The 19579-nt window shown below is 36.4% G+C and overlaps 1 protein-coding gene across 1 annotated transcript in view; it reads right to left on the reverse strand.

The window, feature by feature from the left end:
- ofcc1 (orofacial cleft 1 candidate 1) overlaps window positions 1-19579 on the reverse strand; it is a 160072-nt gene that overhangs the window by 97008 nt on the left and 43485 nt on the right. The window contains exons 2-6 of the mRNA XM_015389464.1: window positions 12709-12772; window positions 9242-9303; window positions 5112-5178; window positions 4545-4724; window positions 593-697 (exon numbers count right to left, since the gene is read on the reverse strand). Of these exons, the coding sequence (XP_015244950.1) occupies window positions 593-697; window positions 4545-4724; window positions 5112-5178; window positions 9242-9259 (370 nt within the window). The 5' untranslated portion in view covers window positions 9260-9303; window positions 12709-12772. The remainder of the gene's footprint in view (window positions 1-592; window positions 698-4544; window positions 4725-5111; window positions 5179-9241; window positions 9304-12708; window positions 12773-19579) is intronic.

A 19579-nucleotide genomic window follows, 5' to 3' on the forward strand; every position in this document is an offset into this window, starting at 1 on the left:
AACACATTTATTAGCTTCAAAATTACCTTCTACTTATCAGACAAGTTAATCTAAACCACATCTTAACCTGCAAACTGGAGGCATTAGCTGCAGCGGGGAAGGATGAAAATGAAGTCCATGCAGATGGGGATAATGAAATAGGAGCATTAACATGCCTGTTAGCTGGCCTGTCATCATGTGATGAGATTTGATTCGGTGAATCCTTTGATATTACAAGGCAGTGATATCCAAAAGATACAGGTGAAATAGCTGCTCCATTAATAGCCAGGTTTCATTATAACATGCATATTGGTTGGCTCCCAAGAGCTTCTTTTTAATAGGCCCACTTTAGCAGGAGGCTGCAAACTATTGATATGACTCTGCATGTGTCTTTTTGACTAGGGAGAAAAAAACTCTTCGCTGAAATGAAAACTGACCAATGATTTGTGACCTTCATCAATGACAACGAGTTGGGTAGCCAATCTAGTAATGCCATCGTTTGGTGTATTTACATAAAATGTCCCGCTGCCACAAATGGCAGCCTGCTACCAGTGATCTCTCTCACCCCTCTTTAATGAACCGAGGAGAACCATTATGACAGAGAATGGCATACTTAATTCCAGCTCATCTTCGGCGCTGACCCTAGCCATCCCGTATTGCCTTGGGTCTGTCTGTTCTGGCGACGGCGGGTCAAAGTAATTTCGAACACGTTCATTTCCTTTGGAAAGAGAGGAAGGAGAGTGAATGAGCAAAGGGAAGGGTTGGGAGAAGGGGGATATGAGAAGGGAAGGAGGGAGTAGTACAGGTTCAGGTTAGTGGTTATTAGAAGCACATGAAGCAAAATTTTAATTTTGAAACCCTGTCGAAGGGCAGTGGCAGTGGTGGGTAGCAGATAAGGCCTCTCCAAGATGAGACAAGTTCAGAGGGAGAGAGAGAGTGAAGTGGGAAAAAGACCGCTGGGCTTCTCAGAGCACCTCTCTATGGCCTGCAGTGCTCTGGGGCCTAATTAGCATGCCGTGAAAGGTCAAAGTAGGCAATCTCTTAAATACAACTCCCATATGTTTGCCATGTTCAAAAGAAACTGAGAAAGTCTGCAAGCCTTAAAGTACCTGGAATTTCAAAGACAATACCTTCTAAATACGGAAAGGTCAGCGGCCTAGAGAACCAACCAAGTTTGGAGGAGCTGATCCCAAGGAAAGTAACCCAAGCCCTTGTCTCAGTGACATCTTATTAGCAATTACGGAACTATTGGTATCAAGTCTGTGCCACATAGTTTATGGGAATCAAATGTCTCCAGGGCCGTTCCATTAAGAGTACACACTGCTGAGCAGCTTTCTTAACCTCAAATTATTCCCATTTACAAGACTTGAATGTTGCACTCCAATTTAAAATTGCTTCACTTGCATTTTTTAGGTTTTGGGGCAAAAAGACGCCTGATGCATTGAGTAATGTTATGTATTCAAGACAAGGTCTTTCTTTATGAAAACCTAAATGTATCGAGGCTTGGTTACTTAAGCGTTTTAGTAACTGGCTAGGGCCTCCTTCCAAAAATAATTCACAGAGATCCTTTCAAGCTCATCTAAAATATCTGTGTGAGGTTTTTCACACCCTGTCCGTACTCTAAGTTAAACATTCAGACCAAAATACTTATTAACCGAGGAGCCGCAGTATGACTTTTCAATGGCACCATAAATTGACTGTGAAATGTTAAATCCCTCTACACTGTTAGCAACAAGTTTGAACAATTTCTCTGCAAATAGCTCTAAGGTTATGAAACCCTTTTTTCAAATACAAATTTGCATAATGGCAGTAGCTTCATGAATCGCTTTTTGAGTCATAGCTGTGATTTACCTAAATAGTCTGGCTGCCCTCCAATTCATCCCTCTAATGAAAATTTCAATTATCTGTTCCTATATGCACAGAATCTGAAACCAGCACTTCGTGTAAGCAGTAGACACAGTTAAATGAAAGGAGATAGGTATTTTCTTTTGTCACAAAAGTACAACACAAAATTTCAGATCTTTCAGAATTTGTCAAGCTGATAAGCAAATCTATATTTACTTTAAAAAGTGACATTTATTTTGGTCAAAATACAATGCTGGTATGGTGATTTTAAAACCATTACTTCCTATTATCTCCTATTGTGTAACTAAGAGATGTTTTTTTAACATTAGAAGTTGTAGTAGTAAAAAGTAGACAAAGAGTTATGTTAAAAATTAGTATTAAAAAGTGTTGATTCTAAAGTATAAATTTCCTCTTTTTTAAATCTGTTCTGTTTTTTTTTCCATTAAAATACTTTGTAATTTGTTAGCATGGTCAAAACAAAATCCTTCCTCCTAATTAGTTTAATTTTTTTCCTTTTACATACTTTGTCATTTGAAATTGATCTTTAAAATACAAATATATAAATAATATAATATAAAATGAATTATATATATATATATATAAAGAAAAGTAGTTTGTTATTGTTGATTATGTACAAAAATTTTCTTTCATGTAGTTTTTAATTGGTATGTTACGTTCATTTTCCTTTGATGTCATTGTGAACTGATAACATAAGAAACTTCTTGCTTTATAATTATTTCAAATCGTTGTTTTTTCTAGTTTATTATAGTTGCAAATTTTCCATTTATAATGGTTTCATATTGCTGGTTGGATGTTGTTTGAAATGTAGTACACTATTAGAAACTTTTAATTGAATATAATTTGTTATTCAGCAGAGTTTTACATTGCTTTTAAAATACCATATATATATATATATATATATATATATATATTCCTTTTTTGTAATTCCAATTTTTTCAACATAGCTGCATATAACTGAATCTTCTGATGTTCCGTATGTTTCTACCAGAGCATTAAAAAACATTGTATGTGTGTGTGTGTGTATATATATATATGTATATATATATATATACATATATATATATAAAATGACCATGTGACTACATCTTCCGTTGCATCCATTTCTTTAATCACTCTGTTTTGATTGGGGGGACCATAGTCGTTTCTAAGTGGAAAATGGCAAGATGCAATGTAAATTTAGGTAAATTCAAAATGTTGCCGGCAGTAGTTTCAAGATACTCTACAAGTCTTCATAGTTATATAAAAAAAAAAAAAATTGCAGAAGTAACATTTCTATTTAATACAGTTTTACCACCGAAGTACTTATTAAGGTGTCATTTGTAGTTTTTTTTATGTGATTACTGAATTAACAATTAAACCAATCTTTGCAAAACATATTTTCTATTGTTCTACAATTCCAAAGATTAGTCTCAGTTTTTATGTTTTTAAAAAGTAGCTTAGAAATAAATATTTCTTCCCAAAGACCCCCTTTATTTAGCTCCTTCCTAGCATCTCCATCTCTCAAGTGGGCAAACATTCACCCACCTCTATACCATCTCCTCCCTCACTCTCAGATTATTCTCAGTCCCGCTCACCCTCTGGCTTATCCACCACCAGTGTCCGGGCCCCAGGGGGAAGTCTACTCTAATCCTTTTCTAGGTTACTCATCCAAGTGAATGTTGATTCTCAGCATCAAAGTCTTCTGCTGGGACTCGAGCGTAAAAGGAACTTATTTCATTTATCTGAATATCTGCATATCTGCTTCTGTCTCCTGGAACCCCTGTCGGCCTCAACAGATGGCCGCTCACACTGAGCCTGATTCAGCTGGAGGTTTCTTCCTGTTGAAAGCAAGTTTTTCTCTCTACTCTCACAACATGCATGCTTTATGTAAGTGATTGCAGAGAGTCAATCAGTCCATGCAATCAAGGTTTTATTTAGATAGAAAAATGCCGTCCAATCTGACTGTGTTAGTTGGTTGGGAGGTCTCTGTGGAGTGCCTTGGGGTGGCATGTGTTGTGGATTGGTGCTATACAAATAAATGGAACTTAATTGAACGAAACTTCTAATTGCACCTTTTCTCTGTGTGAGACTCTTATGGTTGAAATGTGATTCTATTTTCACTGCATTAATAATGATGACGATAAGTGTAAAATAATTAGTAACCATTCTGTGCCAGAGCAAAATAAGCCACATTAAATCAAAAATCAAAAATGTGACTCATCCCTGAGAAAACTGGCACGCTTGCAACCTTGAACGCATTCTAATTTACCATCCCATTCCTCAAGAGTTCTCCCTGACATACTGAATTATAAGGGGGCATATTCGTATGCCTGATTGGCCTAAAGCCGTGTTTCGGGGGTGTTGTGAGTACACCACACAGACAGCGGATCGGCTTGGTAACATAGTAGCATATGTAAATGCACTCTCCTATGACTCCAGCCCACCACAAGGCATGTAGCCGAGAGTGGGAGTCAAGGCTGATTGTGTCGAGGGTACTTCTAGATAGAGATAGAACACCCACTACAGTAGAGCGATCTCCAGCGGAAGAAGAACTTATAAGACCGCGCTTGTTTGGACATGCTTGCTTTGGAATGCCAGGACCAAGGGCCCCTCGAATTGAGAGAAAGCAGGAGAGAAAGAAGGAGGAAGCGAGAGAAAGGTTAGATCAGGAACACATCTACTGTCAACAGATTTGAGGCTAATGAAGAATGAAGCTTCACCTCTTTCTCTGGCAGGGGCTTGCAGCTCCAATTTCTTTTGGTGAGCTGCAAGGGTGCTATCTGGCCTGTCACCTCGCATTTTTCTCCCGAGCCAACTCGTAGAATTGGAAAGCGCGTTGGTTCCTTCTCCATTGAAGGAAAGATTTTCTATGCCCACAACAGCACCTCTCTCCTCGCTCCCTGATAAAATAAGCAGAAGGCTAAATTGAAAGGCACTGACACATAGGCCAAAAACATCAGGTGTAGGTCAATGACTCACCACAGAAAACAATATTTTCTTAAATATTAGAAATATTCATTTTAAAGGGAAATTCTAATGGTTATTTCAATACCCCTAAAATTTTCAAGTGCATCCTTCTCAAATGGTTCTAAAACACAATTAGGTTAAAATTAAATCAGAATCTTGCAGGAGGAGGATAAAAAAAGAGGAGAAGAAGAAATGATTAAAATAATTACAAATTGCGCCCTGACAAGCAAGAGCAAAATTTAGCCCAAAGCCATTTGTCTGTAATTAGTTAATTAATCCTTACACAAATTATGAGCAATAACTCATCAAGCAGGACTTACCCATCAGAAATTCAGCCGACTTGGATTTCTTCTGCTTAGGTTGCTGCAGAGCCTTCTGCTGTAACTTCTGGAGGGAAATTGTTAAATGAATAAATTAGCTGCAGAATGAAGATCATCATTTATGATCCGCAACTAACGCAGTATTTTAAATATGGGACGACACTGAAATGTCATTTAATTTACATCGCCGCTAAAGGGGTCAAGCACTAATTGAACAACAGGAGTGGAAAAGAATTTAATCATAAATAGATAAGAAAAGTTGACATGAATGTGTAATGAAGGTCACATTAAAATACTTCCTTCACATTTCTAAAATGAACAGGCAACACCACTATCAGCTGGAAAATTGTGCATTTTTTCAGAGTACACAAGCTTGGTGCACAGACACAGTTTGCACTTTTCTTTTCTACACCTTATATCAACCTCAAGGCTCTTAAACTTGGATTCCAGCAAGAAAAAAAAAACGTAAGAGAAGCAAGCAGCATTTGCACGAATTATCTTCAAATATCTGTGCATCCATGCTAACTTTAAAGTAACATTGTAGGTGGTCTTCATTTGTCTAAAATAGACAAAAATAATATCCAAAAGGAAGCACAGGGTTTCTTTGAAATCACGAACATGTGAAACAAGGCACATTGGAACATTTCTCTCATTTCCGTGGAGCAGAAGAACAATGCAAAAGCAAAAGGAGAGGACCTAAGTAGCTGTGTTTTTGTGTTACTGATATGTTTACATGTGAATGCACCATATGAAAGAGTTCTGTTGCTTAAAGCGTATGGAGCTCTTTAAGCATTATTTTATGCAGATTCCAGTGATGAACGGTGCTCATACCCATGAACAGCATGTATTTGTATACAATATTTAATTTCAAAGGCAAAATCAAGGGGCAGACTGTTGTTGGGGGTGGGGGCTTTTTTTTAGTTTTAAATGACAGAGCAATTAAAATAGCAGAGGATGACTTCCAGACCAATCTGGAAAGAGGGGTTTTGTAAATCTGTTTTTACATTCGACAAGCCCTACAGCAAGACATTCATTTATACCACTGAGATTAATGCTTATCTAATTGTAACTTATTTAAAAACCATTTTCTTTTCGACTGGGTACCAATCATCTTCTGTGACTTGTACATACTGTGTCGTACCAAAGATGAGCGACAAATTTGGCATTAGTTATGACTTTCTCCCTATGTTCTATTCTTTACTTTACTCTTTCCTTAGCTGATTATTTTTATCAGAATTTTACAAAGACATTTTCCAGTCACCGGAATAAACAAATGTGTATTTTGACTTAATTAGACTTGTGATCAGCCAGTCAAAACCCAATAAATCTTATCTTTCATGATCAGAAAAAGCAAGAAACCTAAATGCAACTAACACACTTTGACGTGGATGGTCAAATAGAAGGTTTGCTATTTCCAGTGTCAGTCAGTGTTTGAAAAGTGTTTTGTCAACATTGACATAGTGACTAGTTGCTCAGGCTGCCGCTTGAAGAGAGAGAGAGAAATCTTCTTCAAATAATGGGAAGCCTTTATTATTTTCACGTTAAGATGATTGTTTTCTTTATAATATTAGAACTGTCATTGAAGATTGCTGGATTTGGATATTTTGGAACCTTATGGAAAATTAAGATCCTGTAAAAGCCTACGCAGATAACTGTTTGGAATTTACTTATCTACTTAAAAAGTATTCTTGGTATTCTTCAAAACTAAGAAACTTAAAGCGGCGATTATTGCAAAGCTAAAACAACACATGTACGCCTTAGCCTTACTGTCTTTAAAGCTATTGCAAGAGGAACTACTTGGGACTCTAAAAATCCTCTGATCATGCAGGAAGTGTTGCTTTATATGTTCTACCTGGGTGTAAAACGGAGCTGCTCAGTGTCACAGTGGGTAGTACTGCTGCCTTCCCACAGGAAGGTTCCGGGTTTGATTCCCAGCACAGGGTCTTTTTGCATGGAGTTTGCATGTTCTCCCTGAGCATGCATGGGTTCTCTCCAGGTACTCCAGCTTCCTCCCACAGTCCAAAAACATGAATGTTAGGTAAACTGGCTTTTCTAAATTCTCCTTAGCTCTGAGTGTCTGTTTAAATGGTTGTTTGTCCTGTTTGTCTCTGTGTTGCCTTGAGATAGACTGGTGACATCTGAAGATACGGACCAGCACCCCTCACGACCACAGCAGGGATAAGCGTTACGGAAAATGGATGTATGGATGGATGGGTGTAAAACATATGCTGCATTTCCAGGAATGAAACGGTGGGTCCAAAGCACCTGTTTCGCTCAGTTCTACATGTTCCCAATGCAAGTCAAGAGTTCTTGCTCTATTACAATTTATGTTTGATTAAGAGTGTGTTATGCGTATATGGGGTATATTTACAACTTTAATCACCTCCTTATTTCTCACCAATAATTGATGTTTTGTATTCAACAAAAAGAAAAAATCATTAATCGTGGTGTCAAAAGGAATTCCTAACTTATTTCCCTTTCTTTCCTTTTTAAATGTGATAGTTGTCAAAAGGAATAGAGCACAACAATGCCTTGTTCAGTTCTTGTTGTATTCAAAGGCATAGCTAGAAGGGCTTGGGGAAGACCGCTTGCTGCTAGGGGCTGGTGGGCACAGACCAGCTAGAAAGTGAATTTTGCATACTGTACGGATCATCGCCCAGTTCAGCCCAGTCACATTGAATCTGCCATCAACCAATTGTGCTTCATGAAACCGTCAACCCTCATTTACGTCTGCCTGTTTTCTTCCGCGCACAGCTGTAAACAAGGCTCCAGCTTTGAGCTGTCTTCCTCTGTCCCTGCACATGCTGCTTGCCAGGGGAGAGTCGACAGCAGGAGCTCGTCCTCCCTAGGACACTTAGAGCTACCATTTCCAGAAAAAAAGCTCCGAATACTAGCCGTATAGGAGTTGAGGGGCGTGAGGGTCCTGGGAGTGATAGAAGTTTTCAAAACCTTGACATTTCTGTCCATGCATATGTTTTGTCTCTGTCTTTAATTTGAGATATTTTTTTTAAGGCTGTCATAATGTAGGCCTATATGGTATATGAAAGAATTTCAAACATCTTCTTGCACTGAAGTGAAATACATGACAGATGTGTTGCTTTTTCCCCACATAAATTAAACTTTTTAAACATACTAAAAAGCATACAAGGAACAGACACAACTTGAAAAAAAGCTTGAAACAAACTAGGAAGGCCTAAAGGATGGTTATGTTTAATATTTGGGATAAGTCTTTTTTTGCTGTCACAATAACAAAAAGAAGTATCAATAAAATGTCATAAGAACAGTTAAAACCGCTACAAAGCCCTCCTGATTAATGTTACTAAAGATAAGGTTAGCATTTCCTTTCAAAGACAAAGCCAGCTCTGCCATTAAAATGTGAAAGCTTCTTAATTTATAGAGCAGACTTATATGAGCACGGTAATTGTGACCCACCAAACGGTTTCTTCTAAACAACAACTGCGTCAGTTGGTGTAGACAGAAAAACATAATTAGTATTCAAGCTTAATTAATCTACGCTGGCCCCCTTTAAGTGAATTAGTCAATTATTTATGCATGTGTGCTCCTTTGATGCTAACAGATTATGTATGTTAGTGGGAAAACCTTGAAAAATGACTTTGAAAACTTTCCACCATTAAATGTCACTACAAGCCTTTGCAGTGACTTTATTTCAGTAAAGGCTATGAAAGCTTTGTTGGCAGAGAGAGCTTCAGTGATTCTTTATTTTAGCCAAATTACCATGCCATATAATTTAATGCCAGCCAGTAAAACACATTGCCTTGTCTAGAATCGAGGTCTAGGAACAAACTAAATCAGCTAAATATGTTCTTTTTTGTGTGCCCTAATCCATGGAATAGAAATCTAACACAGGTCGGATGAAGGTCTTTCTTTGGATCATGGGAACTCTTTGGGATTTTCAAGGGCCTTTTTGTTTTTGCCCCTGAGAACTGGGCACTGGCCTCTGCACTCCTCAATTTCCCATTGAGAATGCAGAGGCAGCGCAAAGGAATGTTAAATGTCAATGGTCAGGCTGCACCAGCACCTTTAGAGAGAGGGAGAGTCTGAGGTATGAGGTATGGCCTCCTCGAGTTCAGCTATATTATTATAAGGAAAAGAGCTGAAAATGCACTCACATTGCCAAAGGTGTCCATCTCCACAAATGACCAAAGTTCAATACTGACTTGCTTGGATCTCTCTGCAACAGCAAAATGAGAGTGTTTCAAAATGAGAGTAATAATTTCATTAAAATAAAATAAGCCAAAGAAACAATTGTATATAAACTATGAACCTGAGTAAAATACTTAAATTAAATACGACTTTTTCTTATAAAGTTTGTGTTTGTATTGTCATTAAAATTGCAAAGGTGTTACTTATTTTTTTCTTTATGCTATATTTTTATTTTATATTTTCCATATATATGTCAATGAAAACATGTTTTCATTAACTTTGCCAAAGCTAAAGCAAAATTATAAACACATACAAAAGATCAGAACAGACATGTCCAAAAATTATCTTAAGTGGAGTGTTACAGACAGCATTTCTTTAACATATGAAGAAAGGGGATAAAAAGAGACAAACCAGTTGTTGCCTTTAGGTATTTAGAAAACATCTTAATAAAAATATTTAGTATAGGTTGCAACAGGCCTCAGGAAAGTTTTTTATTACTGGCGTATAGCAGAAGAAGCATTTCATAACGAGTTGTAGCAAAATGCTCACTCAAAGATCACTTCTGATTTTTATTTCTTCCTATAAAGGCTTATAGATTTGGTTACAATGAGCATAATTGAAGCCATATTCTGAAAGGGGGAGAGCACATTATATCACCATAAACCGGCCCTATCAGGTGCTCCTGGCACAGAGAGGAAGCAATGGAGTTTTCTAAAGTTCAAGTTGCACAACTGGCCTTTTGGTAGCCGTTGGGATAGCTACAGATCGCATGTAAAGTTTTCCTAATAAAATCATTCACAATTCTTTAAGACCAATGGCCACATGGTATGCTGCACAAATCTTTACTGATAAAGAAAAGGCATAAATATCTGTCTTTGAAACTAGTAGCAGAATATAAAGAAATGCTGAGGAATAAAATTGCTCAGATGACACCAAAACTCTTTTAGATGTCAATAGAAATGTCATGACAAGAAGAGAAACAACACCGCACATCACCCCACAAAGTTTGGGGTTCTTTGTTGAATTACTGAGGTTTATAAAAAAAGAAACACAGTCAATGACAGACTGGTTGGCTTCAGAAAAAAGGAAAATAAAGCTGCTAGAAAGCCAAGTAAGTCATCTGAAATCAGTTCAATACTTAGCCTTTTAGAAATACATCAGTCTTACGGAACCTCCAAGATTTGATCCGGGGATCTAGAGCATGTGGCTAATATATAGGATCAATGTATGTGAGTGGTTTTTCCGCAACATATAGATCTTATGATTACCGCATGAATATTTCTTTTTACCGATTTCGCCATTTTCAGGTTTTACTAACATTCCATAATTCCATCAGCCTTATATAATTTTATTTATTGAAAAATTATGTTTCAATACCTATTTTCCCTTCTGTATTATCAGAAACTTCATGTGCAGAGCAAAGTAGCTCCTTCCAAGCAGTCTTACATTATCTCTATCCTGCTTGCATGTTTAAAACTATTATCTCCTCAATACATCTTTGAGAAGAAAGGATAATAAACTGCCTTTATTTTCGGAGATAACAAATTATTTGCCCTGATTATTCAAATTGTTTGTTCATTTACATCTGATACAATATCATTGGTGTTTTTATCATCTTTTCCTGTGGTAATTCACATGGCTCGTGCAAGTTTCTGCTGAAATAGCAAAACAAACCCCGGGCAAAATGTGAAAGATTATCCCATACCATGCGAGCTAGGATGAAATGCTACACTTTTTCACACTGAACACTGCTCCACTGGGTGTGATTGAAAAACATGTAAAGCTATTGAATCCGTGGTTTGTATATGTGAGGGGAAAATGAGTGTTGTAACAAGTGGGCTAGTGTTTTTGTAATTGTTTCAAATTACACTCGACGTAATAACTCAGTGAAAGCAGAGCCAGTGTGCGGTCCGTTCACATTAACCAGGCAAAGACCACAGGATATCCATGCAGCCTTATCATGGCCTGAAAAAAAAGCTGATTATGTAAACAAATGTGGAGTATAAAACTCCTTAGCCATACTTCCAGCTGTCTCTATTTGTATCCAATGGCACTTATCACCAGAAGAGGGATAATACATTAAAATACAGAGGTGCTTTGTAACATTTCCTATACATATGTATTATATTAAATTGGACACCTTTACATTCCTGCTTTTGATTTGCCTAACTGTTTTTTCTTGGCTGTTTAAAGAGTCGAGTGTGCCTTTGCATGTGTAAATGTTTTACACAGGTTGTAAAATTGTGATGCTGTGAGTGGTCTTTTAATTGTAAAAACTGCATGCCTCCTGCCAAACCCTGACGCTTTAAACAGAGAGTTTGCCAACACTGTTCTTAACCATATAAATGACTGATCCGCTTTTGTGTTAAAGGTTCATGTTTTCTGTCAAAAGCCATATGCGAACACAACAACCATGTTGAAAAAACCTGAGAATTAAGCACTCGCTAAAGCTGAGTTAGGATCAGATAGGCAGATTAACATGTATGAGTTCAGTGAAGTGCTGAATTATTAAATGTGTGTCTAACTAAATTATACATACAGAGTTTTCTGCCAGTGCATTTCTTTTTGACCTGTACATGTTTTTTGTTTTTTCTGCAGGTTTCCACAGATCTGAAACAAAAGAGCTCTGCTAAGAGTTTAACAATCTGACCCTTTATTCAGTTAATTGCTGTTTTGAATTTTACATCTTAAAATGTATTTCCTTCTAGAATTTCCACTCAATGACTTTCAGCAGACCTTTGTTTATAACACACCATTTTTTGATTGCAAAATCTATATGTGTACAAGAGTATCTGCTGTCAGGTTTTGAGATTAACTTAATCCACCCTAATCCAAAAAAGGATCTTTCCAGCTACAGACGAAAGACTTCCTGTTTTTTAATCACATAGTGTGATCTGAAATCCTTACTTGACATTCATTTTTTTCTTTTTTGCACACATTGTTTAGGGATGTAATTCAATAGTTGCAATATTGGCCAGTGGACACAGGCCTATTCTTTAGGCACAACAGCAGCTAATCCACCTTGCATCAGGGTTCAGACATGAAGGGTTGCATTTCCTACTTCCACAGCAGTTTCCATACATTACATACAGTAACAGTTTACATACATTAACAACCCAATTACACATTTTAAGGATTACAGTTTTGTTCTAAAACAGATTCAACTCTAAATTTTAGAATAAATAGAAATGAACAGCACTCACGTTAACCATTAAAAATCTATGTTGTGTTTGATTTATGTATCATTAAGATGATTCATTTAAGTATTTTAAGCTGAAACTTGCATGATGCTTTTCTTAAACTGCTTCTTTCCAAAGTATGTACTTTGATCACACTTAATAAAAAAAAAACAGCTTAGAGTGAAAGAAAAAAGAACAGTAAATTATATTGCTTACTGTATACAAATATCTTTTTGGATTAATCAGAACATTACCTTATGAAGTCATAAGTCCACTTTCACGCTTCTCTTCAGTGTCAGGCCAACAGTGGGGTGTTTCCTTAACGACACACAACACACATGGTGTCAGATGACCTCCTCCCATTCACTCTCACTGACAGAAATACGAGTGCACAAAAAAGTCTTGAATTTATTGTGCACAGATATATATGGTAGTAAATTTGAATGGGAAGGACTGGAAATTAGTTTCATTTGATTTCTTATTTTGAGAATAACCATTTGACGATAAACAAAACAACAACAACAAAAAAGCTTTAGCAGCAACATTTTAGTTGTTAAGATCAACTTTACCCTACCAGATGGCATTACTGAAATAATATTTCTGTTCTTTGTAATCGTGAATTATTCATAGGAACTGTGGCAGGATGCTTCTTCTTTAACCAGATGTTTATTTAGTGTTTCACTGGAACACAGACACTGGAGGTATAACTGATTGTTTTGTCATCTCCATTATAATGAACTTCCCAAAACTAAAGTTAAACTGCATAAACTGCCATTTTAACATCTATTATGTAGCATGACAGTTTACACAGAAGTAGTACCATGCATTATTTATGGGGAAATACACGCAAACATATTTCCAGGCCATAGGCAGCCAAGCTCTGTGGCTGCTGTGAGGAATAGTTAAAGAATACCCAGTGGATTGGCCTTGCACTAATAATACCAATGTCCCCTCAAAAAAAATAAAATAATAATAATTTAAAAAAGTAGCTACCTGTTCCCTTAAAACAAACATTCTCACTGCCTTATTTATGACTTCAAAGCCATCAGGCCATTGGTGGCCTTTTCAACCAAGGAAGAGAGATTGTTCTTATGACAGTGCATTGCAAATGTATTCACATATATCTTGAACCCTTCTATATTATATTATGTGAAATCTACAAACCTTTATGTATTTTAAATTATTTCATTAGATGGACCACAACTAAATAATGTAAGAAAGCTTTTGTTACAAGCTCCATCTTTCAGGAAATAAATTGTGTCATAAAGCATTTTCCATATTAACCAAAATAATTTAATTCTACACGTGTCTTAGCAACAATGTTTATGGCAAACTAGGAGTGAGATTTTTTATGGTTTTCTTTCTGTGATTCCTTTGCTTCCTGCCATATAAGCAAAATTTGTGGAAGGACTGACTAGTTATTTTGTCAGCAGATTCTCTCACCTAAGCTTGAGTTTCTGTATCTCCTCTCTCATCTGTACTGTATCTCTGTTTTTTTTGTTTTTTTGTTTGTTTGTTTTTTTATCTTTTTTTGTATGATGTATATATCTATATGTTTGTATAGTGAAACCAGACTCATTAAAGATGGTACATCAATTGGTGCTCTTTAATGTATTTAACATTTTGGAAATTGTCACGGTGTTTAACATTACTTTATACTTCTTAACTATTTCATCGTTGACCTTCCTTGTGTGTTTCTTGGTGTTTAAATGTTGTCTAACAAACCTCTGAGGCCATCTAACTGGAAATTTAAAGCCAATCAAGGGCAAGGGAATTATTTTGGGTGTCAGAGTTGAAAATGTTTTGTTTCTTAGTAAGAAATTATTAAAATCATGAATTATTTCTATGGGCTCTAGAGAAACAAACAATTAGTGGGTAGACACTATTGAAAGGTGCTGTATTGACAAAGAACTATGGATTTTTTTTCCTTTTATATATCAGACTGCTTAGCTTTTGATTAGTGACCCATGTCACAATCTCTTCTGATTATCAAACTAAACTGAAAGCAATCAGGACTGAACAAGCCACAACAATACATCATTAATGCACATTTTAATCTCATCGTTGCATCCTGAAGGGCCCTCGCAGCACATTTATTAACAAATCATTGGGATACTTTTTTTTTTTTTTCAATAAGCTAGTTTAATGTAATCTAAATAAGATTTTAACTGATTTGGACCTTGCAATTTGTGCCAAAGCTGTCGTTGATCACTTATGTGATTCAGACAGAAACCTAAATCTCTATCTTATCCAATTAATTTCCAGTGAAGGCATGAGGGTGGCTAATGATGTTATCTTACCTAATTAACCTGTATAGGGATTCAACTCCAGGACAGGGGATTGTTCATCCTTCATCCAAGCGTTCATTATCATCATTATAATCATTATCATAAAGGGACTAACCTATGTTGGCCATTCCACCACCATTAATCTAGATTGAGTCTTTTTTGGAGAGAACGATCCTTTGGGGTCATTTTTAATTATCAGTTTCAGGATGGGAATTCTAGCAAAGCTGAGTAAGTTCAGCAGTGGTGGCCATAGCAATAAATGGATTCCCATGTTTCTGCACCACCTGATTATTGTGGTGTGACTATGGGGACGACATTCTACAATCCTCAAAGTTTTATGCCATCAGTTCTGTGACTAACTCTTGGCCTCAACCTATTAACGCTGTAAACTTGGAGAAGATCAATAGCCTTCATTGGGCCATGTGTCATTGCTAAATCGGATATTGATGAGGATATTGACATCTAGGTAATTAATCTCAGGCCCTGTTGGCTTTCATCTGTTTCTTTAATTATGCACTTCATCTAAGTCCATATATATATATATATATATATATACAATCACTGGTACATCAACATTGTAAAGACTTTTATTAAACATTCCACTATTAAAAAACAAAAACAAATGATAAAATGACTGTTTTGTGTTTTGTTAAAAGTCTCTATATACTTACATTTATACTTCATAATTAATAAATCATCAAATATAAATGAATCTTGACATGCACAACAATATGTGTTTCAAACATGTATTATGTCGAGGGTTTTGTGAGCACCTGTGTATGCATATGTGTGTTTTACATTGACAAATCCAGGTTGATCAATTGAACTCTGCATTAGCTTGGAGGTGTTCAGATGAGAGAGCACCCAAAGGTGACCCTGACTACTGGCATCACCACAGGGCTCTAATAAGCTGTTCCTCAACCTCTTCTCTGCAAATCACAAATCTGCAACTTTTAGCCCTGCCGCTGTTGGTATGATTATTGTTTATAGATACAGCGAGAATTAAAGCATGGCCCGCAGGCAGCATAATTATTTACAGCTGAAAACTCATATCATTACCAGCATGCTCCTAATTGCCAGAAGTAATATCAATGTTAGTTGATTAAGCATTTTTTTTACATCTTCAGCCTCCATAATGTGCAGAGATTGTTTTTCCTCAGCATATGGGGTGACAGTTTATCTCAATACAGCTGTTCATCTGGCTTTGTTTCCATTTGTTTTTCACTCCAAATTACAATATCTTCAGAGGATAACGATCGATTGCTTCAGTTTTAGTCTTCTCTCACAAGGTCAGTAAAAATAAGAATTATTCTTGATGGTTTAAAAAAAAGATAATTGATCTTCTTAACATTATCTCTAAACACATACAGATGGACTCTCAGCAGCAGCTGCACACTCATGGTAATATTAGAGCCACTAAGAAATGTTTGAAGCTAACTTATTAGACTGTCAAATGACAAATTTCTGTTTGGCTGCCCCTCATTCTCCTCCTATGTGGACTCAAGATATTTTATCCTGTATTTAAAACTACTACTTTATTATTCACATTTAGATTAATCAAACATCATTGCATTCAGTAGAAACCTACTTTTGGACCTCAGTATAAAAGTCTTAATCACATTTAATAAAAGCACACCTTGGAATTTGTAACCTAAAGAGTTGACACATATTAGTTATTTTAAATGATTCCTCAGCTCAATATATGCTTGAAACTATCAACGCTACGAGCGTTGAGTTAAAAGATAGCGCTCCTAGTGGCCAAAAGTTCCACAGTGTCCCTTTAAGAAAATGCATTATGCTAAATAATGATTTTTTTCATAAGCATATATGGATCTAATATAAAATTCAATATGCAACACAAGATAATAAAGAGTAGCATTAGCAATGAGGGGCTTTTACCACAGTGTCTACTTATTGTGTTTGGTCCACACCTAAGACCATCAAAGCATTACAATGCTTTATATTTGTTAGAATGATTCTTCTGTTTAAAACAATTTTTTTTCTGTCTCTAAAATTGTGTTTAGGAGGAGCGTTTACTGCAAAGTCAGTGACTTGTTGCCAAAGTGATAGTTAGATATGCCGATTAGCATCATTTTTGCAAATATTTGTTTTTATTTCAGTATTATCCAGTAAAAACAAAGTAAGTTTCATCATAACACTAAATATAATTAAAAAAAAAATTTTCCCTCACTTTAAATATGCTAATCATTGTTTGACGTGATAAAATAGCAATGTAAAGATGACAGAGAGATGAAGTCTCTGAGGGGGATGAGAGGAGTGGTGGCCTAGTGGTTAGGGCATTCTGCTTGGATCCCAGGGGTTCTGAGTTCAAGTCCCACTCCCACAGACTGCCACTCTGGGTCCCTGTGCAAGACCCTTAACCCCACACTGCTCCCCAGGCGCCGCACAATGGCAGCCCACTGCTCCCCAAGGGGATGGGTTAAATGCAGAGAATGAATTTCATTGCTTTGCACTTGTGACAGTGTAATGACATAAAGTTAAATTCTATTCTAAGTCAACATTTTTATGGTTTCTGTGTGTCTGACCAATTAGAATGAGGAAGGAATGGTTACTTTTAATCAAAGTAATATTTATATCTGCGAGCTAAAGACCAGATACATTATCATGTCAAGTTATAAATTAAAATGCCTAGCTACTAACAGACTGGTAATATAAATGTTAGTCATCTGTAAAAGTAATCATTTTCAATAAATTGAAATTGACTGGATTGTAAATTAAACAAGGATAACTGCAGGTAACTAAATGTGAACCTATCTATGATTGGATTTACTTGATTTTATTTATTACTTTATATCATTTAGATCTGCTTGTCTTTGGAGATCTTTGGAGATCTGTTTGTCCATGGAGATAATTAGCCCAATCTATTTTGAATTATTTAGGGAGAATCTCGTTGTCTTGGTTATTTATTTGTTTGCGATAATTATCCTGTCCAATGCTGATCATTCCAGTTTTGAAAATGTCTACTTACTTTCTTGGTTAAAAATGTAAACCTAAATAGTAAAGATGACAAAACAAGGCTGAGGCACTTATCTTTATATCTGACTAATGAAAAATCTCCCTCTTACTTCATATGCTAACACCAATTTCTCTTTTTATATAGACATTACTGTGAAAATAAATCATTTTAAAAACAGCTAATATTATGCAAATTTGTGTTTATTATTATCAAAACTAATCAATTCACAATAACAGACTAGTAAAGTATTCTATGGAACTAAGTGACCCAGGACATCACTTTAGAAAGTATATTTTAGAATGGCAATAAAATGTGTACAAGGTCATTTAACTAGAGTGTACACCACCTCTATCTAGCCTTTATCAGTGGCCCTGAACTGGCAAATCTGAGCGCAGAAAAAAGATGATGGATGAAATGTAAGTTTACTTTTGTCAAGAAATGTATGTATCTACTTGTCATTCATTGTTATTTCTGGACTAATTTTGCTTTGCTTTCTCCTCGACTACAGATCTGGTAAGGCCTTGTAACAGAGGGAATGAGTGCCCTTTCTTTTTTCTTCCAAGGGTTTATGTGTGAAGCCTGAACTTTTCTTTCATCATACTTGGTAACAGATGTTGTAGAAATAAACTTAATTTGTATTATACAGAAAATTAGGGGAAAGTCATTTAAGGGACAGTTGAAATTATGCATGATTTCATCCAAAACTATTCAAAAGAAAAAAAAAATGAACACCAATGCAAATTATTGTGTTTACAAAGAATTTCACCGGATCTCATGACTCCCCTGTTAAAATTGTGCAGCAAAGTGGAATGATTGTTAAAAAGGGCAATGCAAAGAGTGATTAAAAGTGGGCCTTGGGTCATCATTAGGACATGATTTCAGAGAAACTGAGAGTACGGGGAAGTGTTTGAGAAACATCTCCCTGACCAACTTGAGCTGTTTTGCATGCCACTGACTCTTGATGACAAGGACTTTTCATGGGCCTTTGACAGACAGTGAGTCTTCTGTGTTGATGAGCACGCTAACTGAAAGTTCAGCCATAAAAGGCTTGGGGATATTAGACAATTGTATTTAAATTTTACGCTATAAATACACTTGTTTCTTTGTCATTCAGTCCAAGATGGCGTGATGTCATTGTTTGATAAAGGTCTTATGAACTTTTAAAGACCAGAGGCAGTGCTTTATCAGTGGCTCCAAGGTTATGAACAAGATGCAACATAGATTCAATGCAGACATATTTAATGGCATTAATATTTACTCTTTTTGGAGAAATTGCACCCTAGCAATATTCTTGTGTAAACAAAAAAAGCATTTAAAACTCCATGAAATTTTATCCCTGGGGGAACCAGGACCTTTCTGTGTGGAGTTTGCATATTCTCCCTGTCTGCGGGGATTCTCTCCAGGTTATCTGGCTTCCTGCCGCAGTCCAAAAACCTGTATTAGGTTGATTGGACATTCCAAATTGCCCTTAGGAGTATTTGTGGGTTTGCATGGTTGTTTGTTTTTGTGACTCTCTGTGATGGCCTGGCAGACCATCCATGGTGTACCCCGCCTCTCGCCCATTGACTACTGGGATAGGCTTCAGTCCAACTAGCGACCATATTAGGGAATAAGTGGTTACGATAATGTATGGATGCATGTTTGCTTAAGTCTACTTGGCAGATGGCCGCTCACACTGAGCCTGGTTCTACTGGAGGTTTTTTCCTGTTAAAAGGGAGTTTTTCCTCTCCACCATCGCTACAAGCATGCTTAGTGTGAGGGATTGCCTTCTAGTTGATGCAATCAACTGGTTTTCCTTAGCTAGAAAACTTTGAATCAATTTGACTGTATGATCTGGTGAACTGTAAAGTGGCTTGAGAT

This window comes from Cyprinodon variegatus, unplaced genomic scaffold (genome assembly GCF_000732505.1).
Source record: "Cyprinodon variegatus isolate N-32 unplaced genomic scaffold, C_variegatus-1.0 Scaffold20, whole genome shotgun sequence".
Lineage (NCBI taxonomy): Eukaryota > Metazoa > Chordata > Actinopteri > Cyprinodontiformes > Cyprinodontidae > Cyprinodon > Cyprinodon variegatus.